Here is a 16,426-nt window from a genome sequence, read left to right on the forward strand (position 1 = left end):
ACTCCAGTAACAGTGATAACTTTAGTAGGTTCTCAAGTAGGCTGATACCTCAAACTCCTTTCTGTAAGAAAGATAGCCTTAGCCTTTTTCAATCATAGCATAGTCTCCAAATCCGAGTTAGTAAAGCCTGTGTGTGCAAAAAAGGCAAGGTTAGGAAACTATTTATATTCTCAAAGAGTAGCCTAGCAGGCATCTTCTCTTTCTTAACACCCTTTATAATGAGGGAGGTGAGGCATCTTTTTTTTGATGACATCTACTGCTCTATAGCTCTATTGGAGCTATATGATACATGCCAAGAAACTCTCAGCACAGGCTAGTCTTTGGCTATTTGGTGCTTTCTGGACCATAAGCCCTGAACACTTAGGGATTTGAACTGCTTTTCCATACTCAAACACTTAGGGATTTGAACTGGTTTTCCATGCTCAGCTACTTTGAGATGTTCTATTTTGAAGCCAAGTAAACTTTTATAGAAGGCCAGTAAGGTGTTCTCAGCATGGAAAAGCTGTGAAACCAACTATGCTGGACTTTATTGCAGTTTTCTAGGAAATTGCAGAAGTAAATATTAGAGACTTCATGGAAGGAGGACGATCTGGAAGAACAGCATCGGGTAAAAAGTTGATGGCATAGCAGAAACAGTACTCTTCATGAACAAGGAGACTTCAAATTTGGTCAGGCTAGACTGAGGCTAGTAAAAGGTGGAATTGCCCTTGTTAACTTTTAAAATATAACTCATACAAGAATCAAAATACTACTTCATTTCTAGAAGCTGTATTGGGTTTTTACCTTTTTGCTGTCAGTGGGCACTATCTTTTTACTCACTTGCACAACTTCTAATTGGATTGAAAACTTCATCAGACGTCATGTGGATGCAGTGATGGTGATATGCGTGACAGGCAGGAAGAGATGGTGTTTGTAAAACATGTAGGATAGGTTTAAATGAGATTATCCATACAGCTTTCTTTTGGAAAACATAGGAGATGAGGCAGAATACTTGTAAAATGTTGCCCCATTTATTAATTAGTGGATAGTGGAATCAAACTTGAAAAGGAGAATGTATGGAAATGTTCTGTGAAGGCTAGGTTGGGTTGAACTGACTAGTTTGTAATACTCTGAGGTTTGGGGGGAGTTTTTGTTTTTAAAGTCTTAGACAAATGCTCTAGCTAGTCAAGTGTTACTGAGTGAATGCTATGGTGAAAATGCTTGAACTGACTTTTTTGGCAAATATCCTACTATTTGAGCAGCTTAATATGTTCTGTTTTTAAATTGAAATTTGATTTGATTACATAGGGTCAGGTTGGTTTATGAAGGTTACCTTTTGCTTTCTATCATAATACTCTCTGTTGTTCCTGGTTTTGGCAAATTGTAATCCTAATACTCCATCTTTCAAATCCCAGTCTCTCTCTCTCAATGCCTTTGCTGTTCCACTCTGTTCTGATTCAGTTGGATATTTCCTCCTTAATGTTTGTCTGTGCACGTGCTGCTGAAAGCTTGCTCCTTAGTTCTTGAAAATTCTGTTCTTGCAGCCCCTTTGAGGCACATTTCTACTGACCTTTATGGCCAAACCTGAGGGCTTCTTGCAACTTCACAGAGCCATTAAAGCGGCTGCTTTTGGATCCTGTGGAGCTTGCACCCTGTAGCAGTGCACATACTTTTTTTAATCCTTTACCAAAACTTTCTTCTCTAAGTATTCAGTATAAGCAATTTGATAAGACTGTTAGGAAAGTGAAGTTAGGAGAAGTAAGCAGTGGGACCATTGCTGTAATCTGTGCTTTTCACCTACAGTAGATCTGTAATGTATCTAACAGATGGACTTGATTTCTGGCCCTATAGCTGAGCAGAGCTTGTGACTTTTCTCTGAGTTGTTGCTGGGAATCAAGCTGAAGCATTTTAATGTAGGTAGCCTGTAGGCCTGGACTTGAGAAGTACCAGGGGAATTGACCCTAATACTGTACTATACCTGATAGAAGTTGAAGCAGCCCAAGCAATGAATCCAAGGACATAGAAGCTGATCTATTTTGCTTGTATTTGTGTTTCTCAACTTACTGGGTAAAAGCTCCTTTGACATAGGAAGAGTTGCAAATAAAATTCTTGCAATTCAAGTGAGGCCATATCCCTGTGCTTTAGAAAGAGTAACAGTCTACTTTAAACAAGGAATAACTAAGCATTAGTATACTGAGTACTTTAAGAGCAGGAAATAGTATTTAAAATGTATCTAAGATGGGATACTTGATCATATGCTACTTTTAAACAGCTTGCCTAATGGCATCACTGGGTGTGTGAACTTTAGTGAGAATTACTTCTGGGTATTACAACACTCATCATACTGCTTTCTACAAGCAATTGATTTGCATGGGTTAATTAAGATTGTTAGTTGAAGAGCGTGTTGGAGTTGTGCTTAGCTGATAATCACAGAGTGGTTGGGGTTGGAAGGGGACTCTGGGGATCATCTGGTCAAACTCTCTGCTTGAGCAGAGTTACTTAGAGTGGGATTCCCAGGACTGTGCCCAGACTGCTTTTGAATATCTCCAAGGCAGGAGACTTCAGTCTCTCTGGGCAACCTGTTTTTGTGTGCAGCTACCCTCACAGTGAAGTGGATTTTTTTGTGCGTGTTCAGGTGGAATTTCCTTTGTTTCAGTTTGTGCCTGTTGCCTTTTGTCCTGTCACTGAGCATCTCTGAGAAGAGTCTTGCCCCATCTTCTTGACACTCTTCCATCAGATATGTACGCACATTAATAAGATACACATCAGTAATCTGTGGAAATACAGTTGCAAAACACTTTCAAAACTTTCTTCACCTAGAATAAAAAATCTTGGCAAACTACAGCTGATGATGTGAATTTGATGTGTTCATTTTGGGGTTTGTTCTTAATGTGATGTCTCTTCAAGACTGGTTTACTGAGTATTCTGTGCATTTGTTTTAAAAAGCTTGCTTACTACATGCCTTTTGTTCATGGGCACAGTCTACCCTGTTTGAATGGCAAATGGATTTTGTAAAAAGGAGATATAGGATGTTATGCAATTATTGTACCAAATATGGTAGCCAACTTGTTCTTAAGTTCCAAGAAGTATGGTTCTGTGGTGGCACACAAAGGTGATTTTAGTTAATTCTGATCTTCCCAATAGATGTTTAGTTTAAGGAAACCTGGATGTGGAAAGCACCTCTTTGAGGATACAGCTGACCAGGAAGACTATATGTTGGATACCATACTTGTGTGCTGTACCCAAAGGATTTGAAAATAGGCAATGTATTTTCTTGATGCAGAAGCAAAACAGAACAAAACAAGTCTACTTATTTTGTTTAGAGTTTTGAATAAGAAACTTTTGTCTGCACGGTTTAAATCTTTTAAATTTAGTTTTGGGTATTAGTGGCCTTTAAAATGTCTTCTTTTTTTTATTAGCAATAGCGGAAATGTTGCAAACTTTTTTTAATTCAGAAAGTCATTAAAAGAAAATTGGAGCTTTTGCATTATATTGATGTTAACAGTGGAAGTTAATGGGTAGCTTGCTTTACTGTAGATCAAAAATCGTTAAAGTCAATGCAGTTTTTGAACTTTCCAAGAAGCTGTGTAATGCTACTGTGCTGACTACTGTATCTTATACAGGTGACTAGAATGATTTATCTAAAGTCAAATGTCTGAAATAACATTTGAAAAACTACTGCATATGTCTGACAATTCATTTTACTCTGTAATGGTTTTAATCTTTTATTTGCCAAATAGAAAGTGGATTTTGACACTGAAAAGACTACGTTAAACATTTGCAACAGTGTCTTAATTTGACATCTCAGGTCACTCACATTTTACTGCTGGTAATGATGTATTTTTTTCTTCTGTGGCTAAACATGTTCAGACGCCAAAGTGCGTTTGTGTGGGTTTTTTTCTTTAATTTTATAATTAGCTGCTGCTTTACCAGCCCTTCTCACCCAAGGTAAAGCATAATCTTTATGTCAGGACGACTGGACAACGTGTTTTGTGTCAAATGCATAATGCTTGTAACAGTTTCATCACTGAATTTGTATTCTAACTTTTGCTTTAGTCAGTGTTCTTCAGAGTGCCGTTTTCTTTACGTTTCGGTCATACTGTAGTAACTTCAGCACGATAATTTTACCTATATGCACGGTTTTGCTTTGTGATGGTATGCTTTGTACAGTGCCATCTGCTGTCATTTTTCAGGGATATCTTCAAGAAGCAGCAGCCAAGGGCAGCTTTAAATGTTACTTGAATGGTACTTTTACCTAAGATACTAAGCAGTGTTATGTTTACTTCAGTATCTGTTACGCTGTGCTGGAGTACCTGTGGATATCTCTTGCATGTCAAAGTGTCGGAAAGTGTGTGGAAAATGATTCCAAAGATTCCTAGTAATCTGCCCTAATAGGATGGCAGCTCAGAGTGTTTTGAGTGGAACCTGACTCTGAATATCTACAATGTGATGAAGTGCTGCTAGGCTTGTCTGTACCAGTATAAAGTGGCCCTGTCTGCATCTGATCCAGTGGGGCAGCTCTCCTGAAGTTCCTGTCATCTGCTGGACATTTCCTTGGATAACTTTCAGACACGTTAACAAGTTGAAACAACACAAAAATCTGGTAAGTGCAGGTGTCAAGGCATGCAGCTGGGTGCAGCGAGAGGGAAACTCTCCTTTTTCCAGTGACAGTGAGCTGTTACATTGGCATGCCCTGTACCCTAATTTCTTCTTGAGTACCCATTAGGTCCGTGACCAACAGGTGAGGCTATTAGTTATTCAGAGGTAAACATATCAATGGTTCCTGCCAAAGCTCTTCTTCTCTTTTGTAACTATTTAAATGTTTTACCAGAAATAACTTTGTCATTGTTTAATGACTATATGGGATGCCAGGAGTCTAGAGCCTAATCTCTTTTCAGAGTCAGAAAGGCTAACTCTACTCTTCTGATTTAGGTGGGAGAGTTGACAGGGTTGGAAGGTCCAGAACAGGCAGATCTAATTCATCTCTGGAGAGGTAGGGAAGAGAAGATTTAGGATAATGGCCTAAGAACTTTCCCTTGTCAACCTCTGCTAGTATCTTTCCAACAGCTCTCATATCCCCTTGTACACCACTTGCTCTTCTTCCCTCCATGAATTGCAATTGATCCACTTGCTTTAGTATCCCCCTTTTCCTGTTTCCTTTCATAGGCAAACGGACGTTCAGTTTACTTTAAAATGAGTGCGGGTGGGCCAGAAGAGGAAAGCATGGCACCCCAAGTCCATGGTTGTTGTTTACTAAAGTAGCTTGAGAAGTTAAACTCAGCCCTTCTGCTGTTCATTAGCAGACATAGAAGGCTATAGCTACCAAAAAGTAGGCTGAAGTAGCTAGCTGGTCAAGGAGCCAATGTATCCTGGAAAGGACATGTTTCTGGACTTGTGATACAAGAGGCAATGGTGCATGCAGTCCATGAATATTTCTGTACAGCATGTGGCAAAAAGGTTGGGCATCACAGCTTCAAGGCATATGCATATATATTAAACCTACTTCACTTAACAGCCTCATCCAATACCACCCCCATATACTCAAAAAAAAAAAAAAAAAAAAAAAAGTGTTTGCTAAATGTCTGAAGGGACAGAGCACAGTGAAATAGTCTGAAGTAGTTTGAGGTCTATAATATGGATAATATAGACACTAAGAATTATGAAATCCCATCCTGTAGAGATGATAAACATGCAACTCTTATTTCACATTGTGCATGGCAGAAGCTTAATATTAATTAGAAGTACTGTTTCTCTTAAATACTGAACGCTAGTCACTGCAGTACACTTAATATGTAGTGTTTTCATGAGCATACCTAATAAAAAACAAGTAATGTTTTGTTATTACATTTTTATGAAGCTTATGCTTAGTCTTTGAAGATATGTAACCATTAGGTGAAGTTCTTAACAAGCTGAATTAAATTAAATGAAAATATGCATTTCTTTTGATTTAGACTTACTTAAAACTGTGAAAGATATGAAATACATGTAGTGGAGAACTGATTTTAAGTTCTGTTTATTATACTCATTTCTGGGAACAAATCAGCCACTAAAAGTGGATCAAGAATGCAAAATATAGTTTAAAAGGTAAACTCTTTATCTGTGTGTTGTAGGGGAGGATGAAGACTTCCCCCCCCTTTTTTGTCATCTGTTTTCCTGGTCTTTGCTTACCTTATTGGTAAGCTCCTATGCTGTTTGCCTTCAGTGTGGGAATATGCAGTCACTTTGGAAGCAGCTGGGACTGTTACTGCCCTCAGCTGGAAGCTACCATCCCTCCTGCTGGGCTGTATTAGTAGATAATGTGAGTACTCCTAATTTGTTTCAGTGAAAAATCAGGTGAAATAGCTTAAATCATCTTTAGAGTGATATACTCTTTAGTTGTAAGTCAAGATAATTTAGCTGATCTTTGCACTGAAGCAGATTAGGAGCATGCCTGTGCTCCTTTTAACTGGCAAAGCTCAGCTGAAGGGTAACTACTGTGACTCAGTTTGGGAGAGTGTATAAATCGGTGCCAGCCATTGTAAAGCTGTGCATCTTTCCCCCATACCCCTCTTTTTCTTTCCCTCCTTATCCTTTTGCAGTTTGGGCTGCATTCTTGTCTTTTTCTTTTCAGCTTTGTTTAATTAGAGCCTAATTCGATTTATTTCTAGGCTTCCCCTAAGCCTGGGAATGTTGGCTTGTTTCATCTGCAGACAGCTAAATACACATCTATCTAGATACATGCTCACCCACAGCTGAAAATTGCCTAGATCCCTGCTATAATCTGACAAATGCAATATTTACGTCTATTATATCTGTTAGATTACTGAAGGGTTAAGCAGAATTTCTGAGCAGACATTTGTAAATTTGGGTCATTAAACTGACCTCAGTCACTGGGTAGATATTGTTCAAGTTAGGTAGACTGTCTGATTCTGCTCTGCTGGTGCTTTGTATTATCCACGCCAAAACATTAGTTTTTATTTTTACAGCAGCCATTGTAATAAAAAGTCGATAAGTTAATATTGCAACAGATGGTGCCAAACAGGTGTACTGTGAGAGGTCCAACTTCTTCAACTAAATATAATCTACTTTCAGAAAGGACAATTGAAAGGAAGCATGCACACAGAGAATTGAGATAATTAGAGCTGCTTGCAAGAGGAAGAATAACAGATGTTTTAAAGGATTTAATAAAGAAAATATTTAAGGAATACACTATTGGGTGAAATGTTACAGTATTTTAACTTGCTAAACTGATGTATACTGCTGATGCACAACTAAAGCACTTTAAATATTGTTTTATTTTTGTGAGCTAACAAAAAAAACCCACTAGGTTGACATAACTGCTTGTTGGGCATGCAGTATCATGAAAAACAGTATGAGGAAATGTTTTTTACAGACTGGATTAATATCTGTTCTCTAATTGTGGCTGGAACTCCTTTTCTGATGGTACAAGGGTGTTCAAGTAGTACACAGGTAGCATAGCCTGCTGATTACTTTGTACCATGCCATGTGTTTTACAGGGTAGGAAGGACCTGTCAAGTCACCTTTGATCAGACTTTGGCTTAATGGGAAGTGGTTGTAGGCTTTGTTGTTCAACTGTATTGCAGTGTAACTAGCACTTACCTGGTTGCCACTGTGCTCTGGTACATAAATATTTTGTTTATGAAGTAGATGTGATGACTAGCAGATATTCCCAAACAGCTAAAATGTAATTAAAAAAACTACAATGAATAAGAACTGTCTTTTATTTTGCTTTACATTTCAGACTCTTGCAAAAATTGGTATTCTTTTCTGAATGCATATAGTATCTTGCCACAGGAATGCATGCAGTACGTTTGAGATCTGTGTAGTAAGAGTCTGCTATAGTTGTGTAGGTGTTACAGGTTGCTTCGTTCTGTAGTAGAAGACCATAAGGATAGACTTGGGAGCTACCCATTCTCTGTTTCCAGTCACTTCTTCTGAGGGAATCATGTCCAGCCCACTGATTTCTAGTTTCATATTCAGCAAGGAAAGGATATTTTAGCATTCAGAATACATTATTTGACTGTCTCTGAATTTTGCTTTGCTGACCAGATACTCATTTACCAGCCTTTAACTTTGAAATTCCTGAAGGTAAGTTGTCTTTATCCTATTAAGCAGCATGAATCTGCCTCATTTGTAAGAAACATCCTTAACATAGCCTTTTGTTTAGTGCAAAGCCTTCTAAGTTGTGAAGTGCAAGGTTAATGCTCCACAGAGTAGCACAACACCACTGGGGGGGTGGAGGGGGAATCCAGCATAACACTGTAGTATTTTGAGTTTATGGTATTTAGTACTGCACCAAGCAGGGAGGTGATGCTTCTCAAGAAGCTGATGCTATCAGAAGATACAGAACAAATGTGGCCACCAGTATTGATGTCAGTCACAGTGTACTATCTGCAATGAAGTATATATAAAATGGAGGAGAAAATAAGCATTTAGGTTTTCCCTTGGGGAATTTTGAATAATTCTTTTTGCATCTTACCATTGAAACCTTTTAACTGTTAAAGAAAAAATTGCATCATAACTTTCTTATTAGGTCTAAAATGTTGTTACATGTTATGAATGCTCATCTTCACTAGCTAAGTATGATTTTTAGTATGGATAAAGCTAAGTGGTTTTTTGTTAATTTTCTTTGAGAGGAATAGTTCAAAAAGGACAGAAGAAAGGTCATGAAAAAGCTTTATGAGCAGCAGTGGAAGTATCTGAAACTGCAGGCCACAGTGATGATGTGAAGAGTATCCTGGCTTCAGATTCGATGTGTCATGTGTAAAGTACAAGCTGTGGTTGTGGAATGCTTTAAAAAGCTTGCGACTGCTTAGCAAAATAGTGATGATGGCCTGTGCTCTCTGAAGAAATTGCAGTGCATATGTATTCCCCATGGAATTTTGTCATTAACATATCGGAAATATGCAGCTCTTGATTTCAGCACTTGGATCTTATTTCAGGAAGTCAAAATACCATGCTAAGAAGTGGTAGTGGGAGTGCTGTAATCCTTTTTAAACACATTGATAGATCTGTTGGGACAGTGGGAACCAGTCTGATATTTTTCAGGATTTCCACTGAGCAGATGTTATATCTGGAAAATATAGCTGTTCTTCTGGTTGTACCTCCAGCTTTTTTTTTTTTTTTTTCCCCGATCTAAGCTTTTCCCTCTTCCTCCTCATCAGAGACTGTGGTAATTGTGTTACAAATGGGAGGAGCCCAGTTGCTGACCTGGATTCCAGGAATGCAAACTGCTAATACTGACACTGAACTTTCATCCTACCTGAACTTAGGTGGTCTGTGTCACTGCCGAACTTCTTGCCATCTCATTAATTCAGAATGCTAATTATCTTTTGAATAACAAAAGAGGGCTTCACCACATTTTTTGTCTATTTTTGATACTGCTTCCAATTGTGTTATCAAACATGGGACTGCTAGGTGGCAGTTAGCTTTCAACGTGTATATTTCTCTTTTCAAATGGCTCTGCTTTCAAGAAAACATAAAGATCAGTCGGATCTCTCAGTGCAGGGGTCTCTTGAGCGTTTTCATGTATTGATTCAGGCTTATCTGAGAATACAAGGAATAATTACATATCTGTATCTTTACAGTAAAATCACAAAGACTATATCACCACAAATTCTGTATTTAACTCCCCAAAACAACTGAATAAGCAGTGTTAATCTCTACTTCAGCTAGAGCTGTTCTTTTTCTTCCTGGCAGATTTGGCTTAGTAATTGTCTTTCTACAGTACTTAGTGAAGCTGACTGATAAACATCTTCTGTGCCAGACTGGTAGAAGTTAATGTGTTCATGACTTCTGGTTATTTGTCGGTTGATGATGTGAAGTTTCAGCTGAGTGTGCAAAGTGATAGTATCTTCCCCAGCAGGACTGTGCTAGGAATGTATCTAGAGAAATATCAGAAAAAAAATCTGTGGTCATGTAAATATCTGATATATACATATAATATGTGTATGCGTGCACATGTTTGTGTGTGTGTATATATATGTGTGCACACAAAATACTGTGTGTATGTGCGTATGTAGGTGTGTGTGTGTATGTATATGTATATTCTACTGGGGGCAATACATGCAGTGTTTCTTATGTTTCTATTAGATTTAAGGCCTAATAGAAACAATCAGTTCATCAGTTGTATGTTAGAAGAAAGGAACATCAGTTTTTCTGAAATCAAATTCCCTGGCTGCTCTTTTGCTCAAGTGAATCAAGGACAGCCCTCCATCTCGTTGGTTCTTACAGGTGTAGAACCTAGTGTACATTTTCTCCACTTTTACTGTGAAGTCTGTAGTGTTTGGGGAGGAAGACGGTGGCTCTTTAACTGTCACTTTTGCCTACAAGTATTGCTGGTACAAAATTCTGATCTTAATTAGTTGAAACTGGCTTACCTGTCCATATATGCTTTTTGAAGGTTGTAAACTAAACACAAGTAAGCATCTTCATGATGAGAAGTAATGCCACAGTGCATTAAATTCATTATATGATTTATGGGGTTCTGTGCTTCCATTTTAAAAACACATGCAAAACTCATGTTGTGATAATTGCAAATTCATAGGTACAGACTTCAGAATAAGATTTTCAGGATGATGAGCTCATACAATATATACACAAGAAGGTGTTTTAAATTTGATATGGAATACTGTATATACAATGTAAATATGTTCATTCAGTGAAAGTTAATGAACTCTCTCATTAGATTTTTCTATTTAAGTGTTGCATTGAATACATTTTTTCCTTTGGATGCAAACAGTATGTTGAATTTGGAGTCAGTCTGTGTCGGTGCATCTTTTTGAAGAATCTAGACTTGCCATCTCTAATTAGATGCTGTCTGTATTGCATAATTGATTCTGTAATCTACACTTGCATAAAAAAGTGTGTCCTAGAATTGCACAGATAGCTTGTAATGTTCAGAGTTAGTTTATACCATGTCATTTTTCTGAGTCTGCAGATGTGAAAGTTTTGTGCCTCTGCAGCTGAAGACTTTTAGTTCATGGAAGCCTTTATAAATGCAGTCTTAGGAAACTTTCAGCATATTCTGCTAGTAAGGAGATTATATATTCTCAGATAGCTAGGTATGAAATGCCTAGATAAGAAGTCTACATGAACAGGTAATTTTAGCATAAAACTGATAAGATTTAAGCAGTCATCAGCTTCTCACAAGAAGCAACTCTCTGATCTTGCATCTTGTTGTAAGGGAAGAGTCAAATGAATCCCATAACAGTTAGTGTAACTTGCTTTAAATGTTGTTAAGATCTAGGTGAAGTAACTGCCTGTGTCCCCCCTCTGTTTTCTTACTTTCTTAGTAAGGTGAATTTTACTTAAAATGTTATATGAAATAGAATTTCTGTCAAGAAAGTGCTAAACTTAGGAATGTCAAAAACAAGATGCCTCCTTATAAATACAGCAGTAATTGTTGCCGTGAAGTGTTGCAGAATTCTGTAGCTTCTGGGTATAGCATAGTGAGTAGCATTAAGCAATCATCGAAAAAACTGTTCACAGGGTGAAATAAAATCAAACCTAAGCCTGAGCAGATAGCTGAGGTTAATTGGTATCTCCCCAAATGCCACAAAATGAATGACACCATGCATAGGGCATCATGGTTGCAATCATTGGAGCATCCCCAGAAAGGTTCAAAGTACAATACTAGGCTATAACTTGGTGGTCAGGACTCTGAATTCTGAAATATGCCACAGCTGAGATTCGTTTGAAGACTCCTTTAAACCGCAGCCCAGAGGAGGAGGAGACAGTTCAAACTACATACTCTGTTAGACTCTGATCTTATGCCTAGTTATAGGTATTGTAACACTGCTTCTGGAAATACAATAGCACTATACTATTAACACAGTGTGAAAAGCACCAAGAGAGTCAAAGTGTTGTGTAATTATTGTTTGCAGTACTTTACTGGTAGCAGCTGGCCAAAAGGAGAACATTGGGGAGGTTCAGGCCTGTTCCTAAAGCAGTAGAGTGCTGAGAGGTGGATAAAGTAGTATTAGAGCATGATATTGGTATGCGGTTGTTGCCTATTGCTGCTACTTTGTCGATTCCTAAAGCTGGCCCTGATGTGTCACATAACACAGCAGGATTCTCCCTATGTTTGCATGGATTCATTTTTTTTCAGGATTCCTGGTGGGAGGAGGGTGAGCACTCTTTTACTTGAACTGAAAGTAAGATGCTGTAATTAAGTCTCAATTTTTCTCAAGGTTTGGTCAGAAGGCCATTTCTTATTCTCACCTGTAGTTCTTCTCACAGTGAAAAATTAATTTACTTAGAGTATTTCTAACAATATCTACTATAAAGGCATGCTCAGCTGTCTCTGCAGGCTTTTAATTTCCAGCAAAAATATCAGCGCCTTTTTAAAAGGAGGGAGTTAATACTTTTGGATAGATAAAAGTCTATATTGGGAGGGAAGATTAAATTTTGCCATCTTAGGTGTTAAAAGTAAAAATGCTGTTATGTTGTGTTTCAGTTTTGAGTGGTAATTCATTCTTATAAAGTCGTCTTATTAAAGACTTAATGTGCTGTTGCCAAAGCAGGAAACAGTTGTTCACATCCCTCTGAAGTCAGTTATGAAGCTTTACTGGTTTGAAACATGAGGAGAATGTCAATATGTACTCTTCTTGCCTACTTCATTTGTTTAACTAATCTTTTAATGCTGTGAAAGTAAACATTAGCCATAACTTTTAGGCCTCTATGAATTTGAGTCAAGATTTAAAATTTTAAAACTAATCTCTGTCGGTAAATATATTATCCTGTTTCCTTTTTAATGTTATGGGTTAACACCATTGACTGGCTGGTTTTTCAGTGCATTTATTTCAAGTCATGCCCATGACAGCCTAGATTGTTTCTTGTGGAACACACAACTCTGGCTTTGTCTCATGCGGTGCTGCAGATTTGGCACTAAACACATTAACAAGAAACCTTGCTATAGCAAGATAAGAGACTAATTTTATAGGTACAGCATTTCACAGATCACTGTAGTTGACAGTTCAGGACTGGAGAATTAATTAATATTTGGAAATCTAGTCAAATGGGAATATTTGCAGGCTTATTGGAAACAAATGCCACATTACTGTTTGATGCAAAGGCTTCTAGGTCAGAACAACGGATGTTTGTGTGAATTTCCTTATATAAACATGACTAATTACTTCTGAAAGTTCAGTTTTGTCAGTTAATGTATCCCGTATAACTGCTTATTTACCATAAAGGAGAGCTTTCCTGAAAATACTGCACACTCGCTCTTTTTTGATATCCCTTGACTGGTACTGTGATTGGTTCAAGTTTACTGACATCTGGACCTGAATTTCAGTTCTTTTTGTTCCTTCATGGTGTAGACAAAGAAGTCTGCTAACGACCTCTGTGTGGTTGTGCTGCAGGTGTTATTCCTGTTTCTCTGACTGAACAGGAACATGATGGGTCTTGCAGGCTTGAGTAACATTAGCTTTATTCTACTGAAATTAGTTTAAGGTAAAGCAGTGGTATTTTGGGGATGTTAGAGGTCTAAAGAATTTAATGTGGATTTTAAATTTATGTCAGAAGTGATGCATATTGCTGATATAAATGGATACTTTCAAAACCAGACCAAACAAAAAATAAACAAGCTCATAGTCTTGTATGCTGACTTCTACTTAATTTAATCCTTTACTAATGCTTTCACTGCTGAATTTCTTGTTAACAGATACTCCAATTGAAATTTGGTAATTTGGTTAGGAGGGTTAGTTTTAAGAGTATTGCTTGTGTTAGACCTGGAGCTTAGTTTTAGAAAAGCATGGGTAAAGTTTTTTCTTCCTCCTCCCCCTCTCCCCCCCCCCCCAAAAAAAAAAAAACTGTAATATCAATACCTGTAGCCTTATTAGTCTGGTTTTTGAATGATTATGGAAAAACAGTTGCGATTTGGGGTGATGTGCACTGCAGTTCTTCTCACGGCAGTCTGATCCCCAACTTAAAGAGCGTTGAGACTTCGTATGAGGTAGATTTTTTTCCATTTGAAGTAGAGAAAATTGATGATCTGCCAGAAAAGTGAAAGAGCAATAACTTGGTGGCAATCATACGTGCCTTTTTAAGGGTAAATAGGCAGTATGGAAGACTGGCTTTTGTCCTCCAAGGAGCGCTCTGTGGAGAATCTTTACCAGCTTGGAAGGTGAAACTGCTATGTAGATTCTGTTCTTTATTAAAAGAAGGGAATATGTCAAGGCCATTAGATTGATACTGTGTGAACAAACAGACTGATTCCATTTCATATTACTGCATTACTTCATCTTTCACTGTTACATGGAACAGAGCAGCAGAGGGTGCACTAGGTGACATACCCTGCTTCAGAATGGAAGTCTTGCACTAATTCTTCTATGACCCTAATTCTGCTTGAATGGTATTCTGGATGTAGTAAATAATTGACTAACAGATTACACTTGAAAACTAAATTTCAAAGGGAATTAGAAAATAAATGGGATGTTTGTTAGTGATAGCAGCATTTTAAAGTTGACCAAAAATGGCTGTCATTTTGTCAGTGTATGTGCACTGATTGTAGAGCTAAAGGAAATACAGTGATTAGTAACTGCATGGGAGAATCAGAGCTTGGTAATTTACTTTAAAACTCTTTAGAGTAGACCACTTTGTTTATTTACTGAATGAGATGTTGATGTTTAATTACTTTCCAGATCTTAGAAAACAGAGCATGTCTGAAATCTATATGGTGTTTTTTGTTTTTTAAATCCCCCCCCCCTTTTTTTTCCTCTCTCTAGGTTTAACTATAGATCAACACATCATCTTGCATCCCACGGGTTTTATGAATTTTTAAATTGGTTTGATGAAAGAGCATGGTATCCGCTGGGAAGAATAGTAGGTGGAACTGTAAGTATTATAATAATTACTTTAAGATGACATTGCAGTAATTTTATTGAAGTTCAAATACAACTTTGACATGGGTAAAAGGAGAATCTTAATGGAATAAGCTTTTCATTGTCAATTGCTGCAGAGGGAATAGCAAGATGTTTTTTTAATTTCTAGCTGCAGAAACTAAGTAAGTCGACATGCTTTTGTCCTTACCCAACAGCATACTGTCAACAAGAAGTACAAAACAGCGTGATACCGTCTTACATATCAACTTCTAATAGTAATAAATAGGGATATTTTGACTCCTCTAATTGCAGTTTTCTTGTGTGGAAAAAATATCATTACACAACGATACCTTAAGAGATTTAGACAGCTATTTTCCAATGGATTTTTTTTGCCTTTTTTTTCACTTTGCATGCAAGTTTTAATCCCATAGTGTATTTTTAGTGGACATTTTTCTGTGTATGGAAAATATTGTTAGGATTTCACTGAGAAAAAGACCTTTTGAAGTTAAATTGGTGGGAGAGATTCCTGTTGATGTGTCACAAAACAGGAAGAGTGTAAGAAACGATTATCAAATCAGAATATGAATATATTTCATTAGTAGGATAACTTTAGTAACATTAACTAACACCGTCACATTTGACATTGAAAGTGCATTAAAACTTACATTAATTGTGGGAAATACCATTTAAGTGCATTTACAAAGCCTTTTGTAATAACTAGATGACCATTTGTTTTAGTATCTTAGAGATATCTGTGAGACCCTTTTTATGTAACTTTTTTCCATACCTATCTTATCTGAAGTAAAAGCCTTAGAAAATAAAATGAAATTTGTGGTTGTATACCTTATTTTGGAAGTCTTAGGGCAATTAAGTTTTTGTAGTTTATCTTGAAAATCAACTGTCAAGGATCTATGCAAAAGAATATCCCATCATCTCTGTGTTCACTTAATGAAAAAAATGTTTTAATTCTGGAGTGAAACTAAGGCAGCTGAAGTCCATATTAATTTTTCTAATGCATATTGTTTTTTCTAATGTTGATAAATGTGGGAGAGTAAAACTAACTATTAAGAATGTTTTAACGTTCTCCAGTATTCTCTGATAAATTCAGTAGATTTGTAGAAGTCTGCGCTTTCCTGGAGGATACCTTAGTTCATTTTTAGAGTCAACTTTTTAGCATTTAAAAAAAAAACTTGATATACATTTTCTCCTACGAGCACAGAAATAGAACTGCATGGTGCATTTTAGAGAAAAATGAGCAAGGCTGGGAAATGTTTTTTTTCTTTTTCTTTTTTTTCCACAAGAAGAATTCTCTTGCAAACTTTAGCAACGGATTGCCTACCTTAACCACAAATTCATCTCATTATATGACAAATGTCAGGCAAGATAGGATATTATTTTTGTGCTGCTTATTTATTTAGAAAAAGGATTGTTGCCCAAATGCTAGCAATTGATTAAACCTTGAACACCAGAAGTTCTTAAAGTTGCTGACAAAAAGTGATTAAAGCAATACTAAAATAACTTCGTTAACTTTGTCTGATCATTGTTGATATCTACTTAAGAAATGACTTTATTTCACTGCAAATTACATGTAAATAAATTTACCTCAATCATTTTCTGCACTA

The 16,426-nt window shown here is 37.0% G+C and overlaps 1 protein-coding gene across 2 annotated transcripts in view; it reads left to right on the top strand.

Moving 5' to 3' along the window:
- STT3B (STT3 oligosaccharyltransferase complex catalytic subunit B) overlaps positions 1-16,426 on the top strand; it is a 51,119-nt gene that overhangs the window by 5,871 nt on the left and 28,822 nt on the right. For both annotated transcript variants that reach the window (XM_062569362.1, XM_062569363.1), the window contains one exon: positions 14,709-14,817. In XM_062569362.1, coding sequence (XP_062425346.1) covers positions 14,709-14,817 — 109 coding nt within the window. The remainder of the gene's footprint in view (positions 1-14,708; positions 14,818-16,426) is intronic.

Source organism: Rhea pennata, chromosome 2 (assembly GCF_028389875.1).
Source record: "Rhea pennata isolate bPtePen1 chromosome 2, bPtePen1.pri, whole genome shotgun sequence".
Classification (NCBI taxonomy): domain Eukaryota; kingdom Metazoa; phylum Chordata; class Aves; order Rheiformes; family Rheidae; genus Rhea; species Rhea pennata.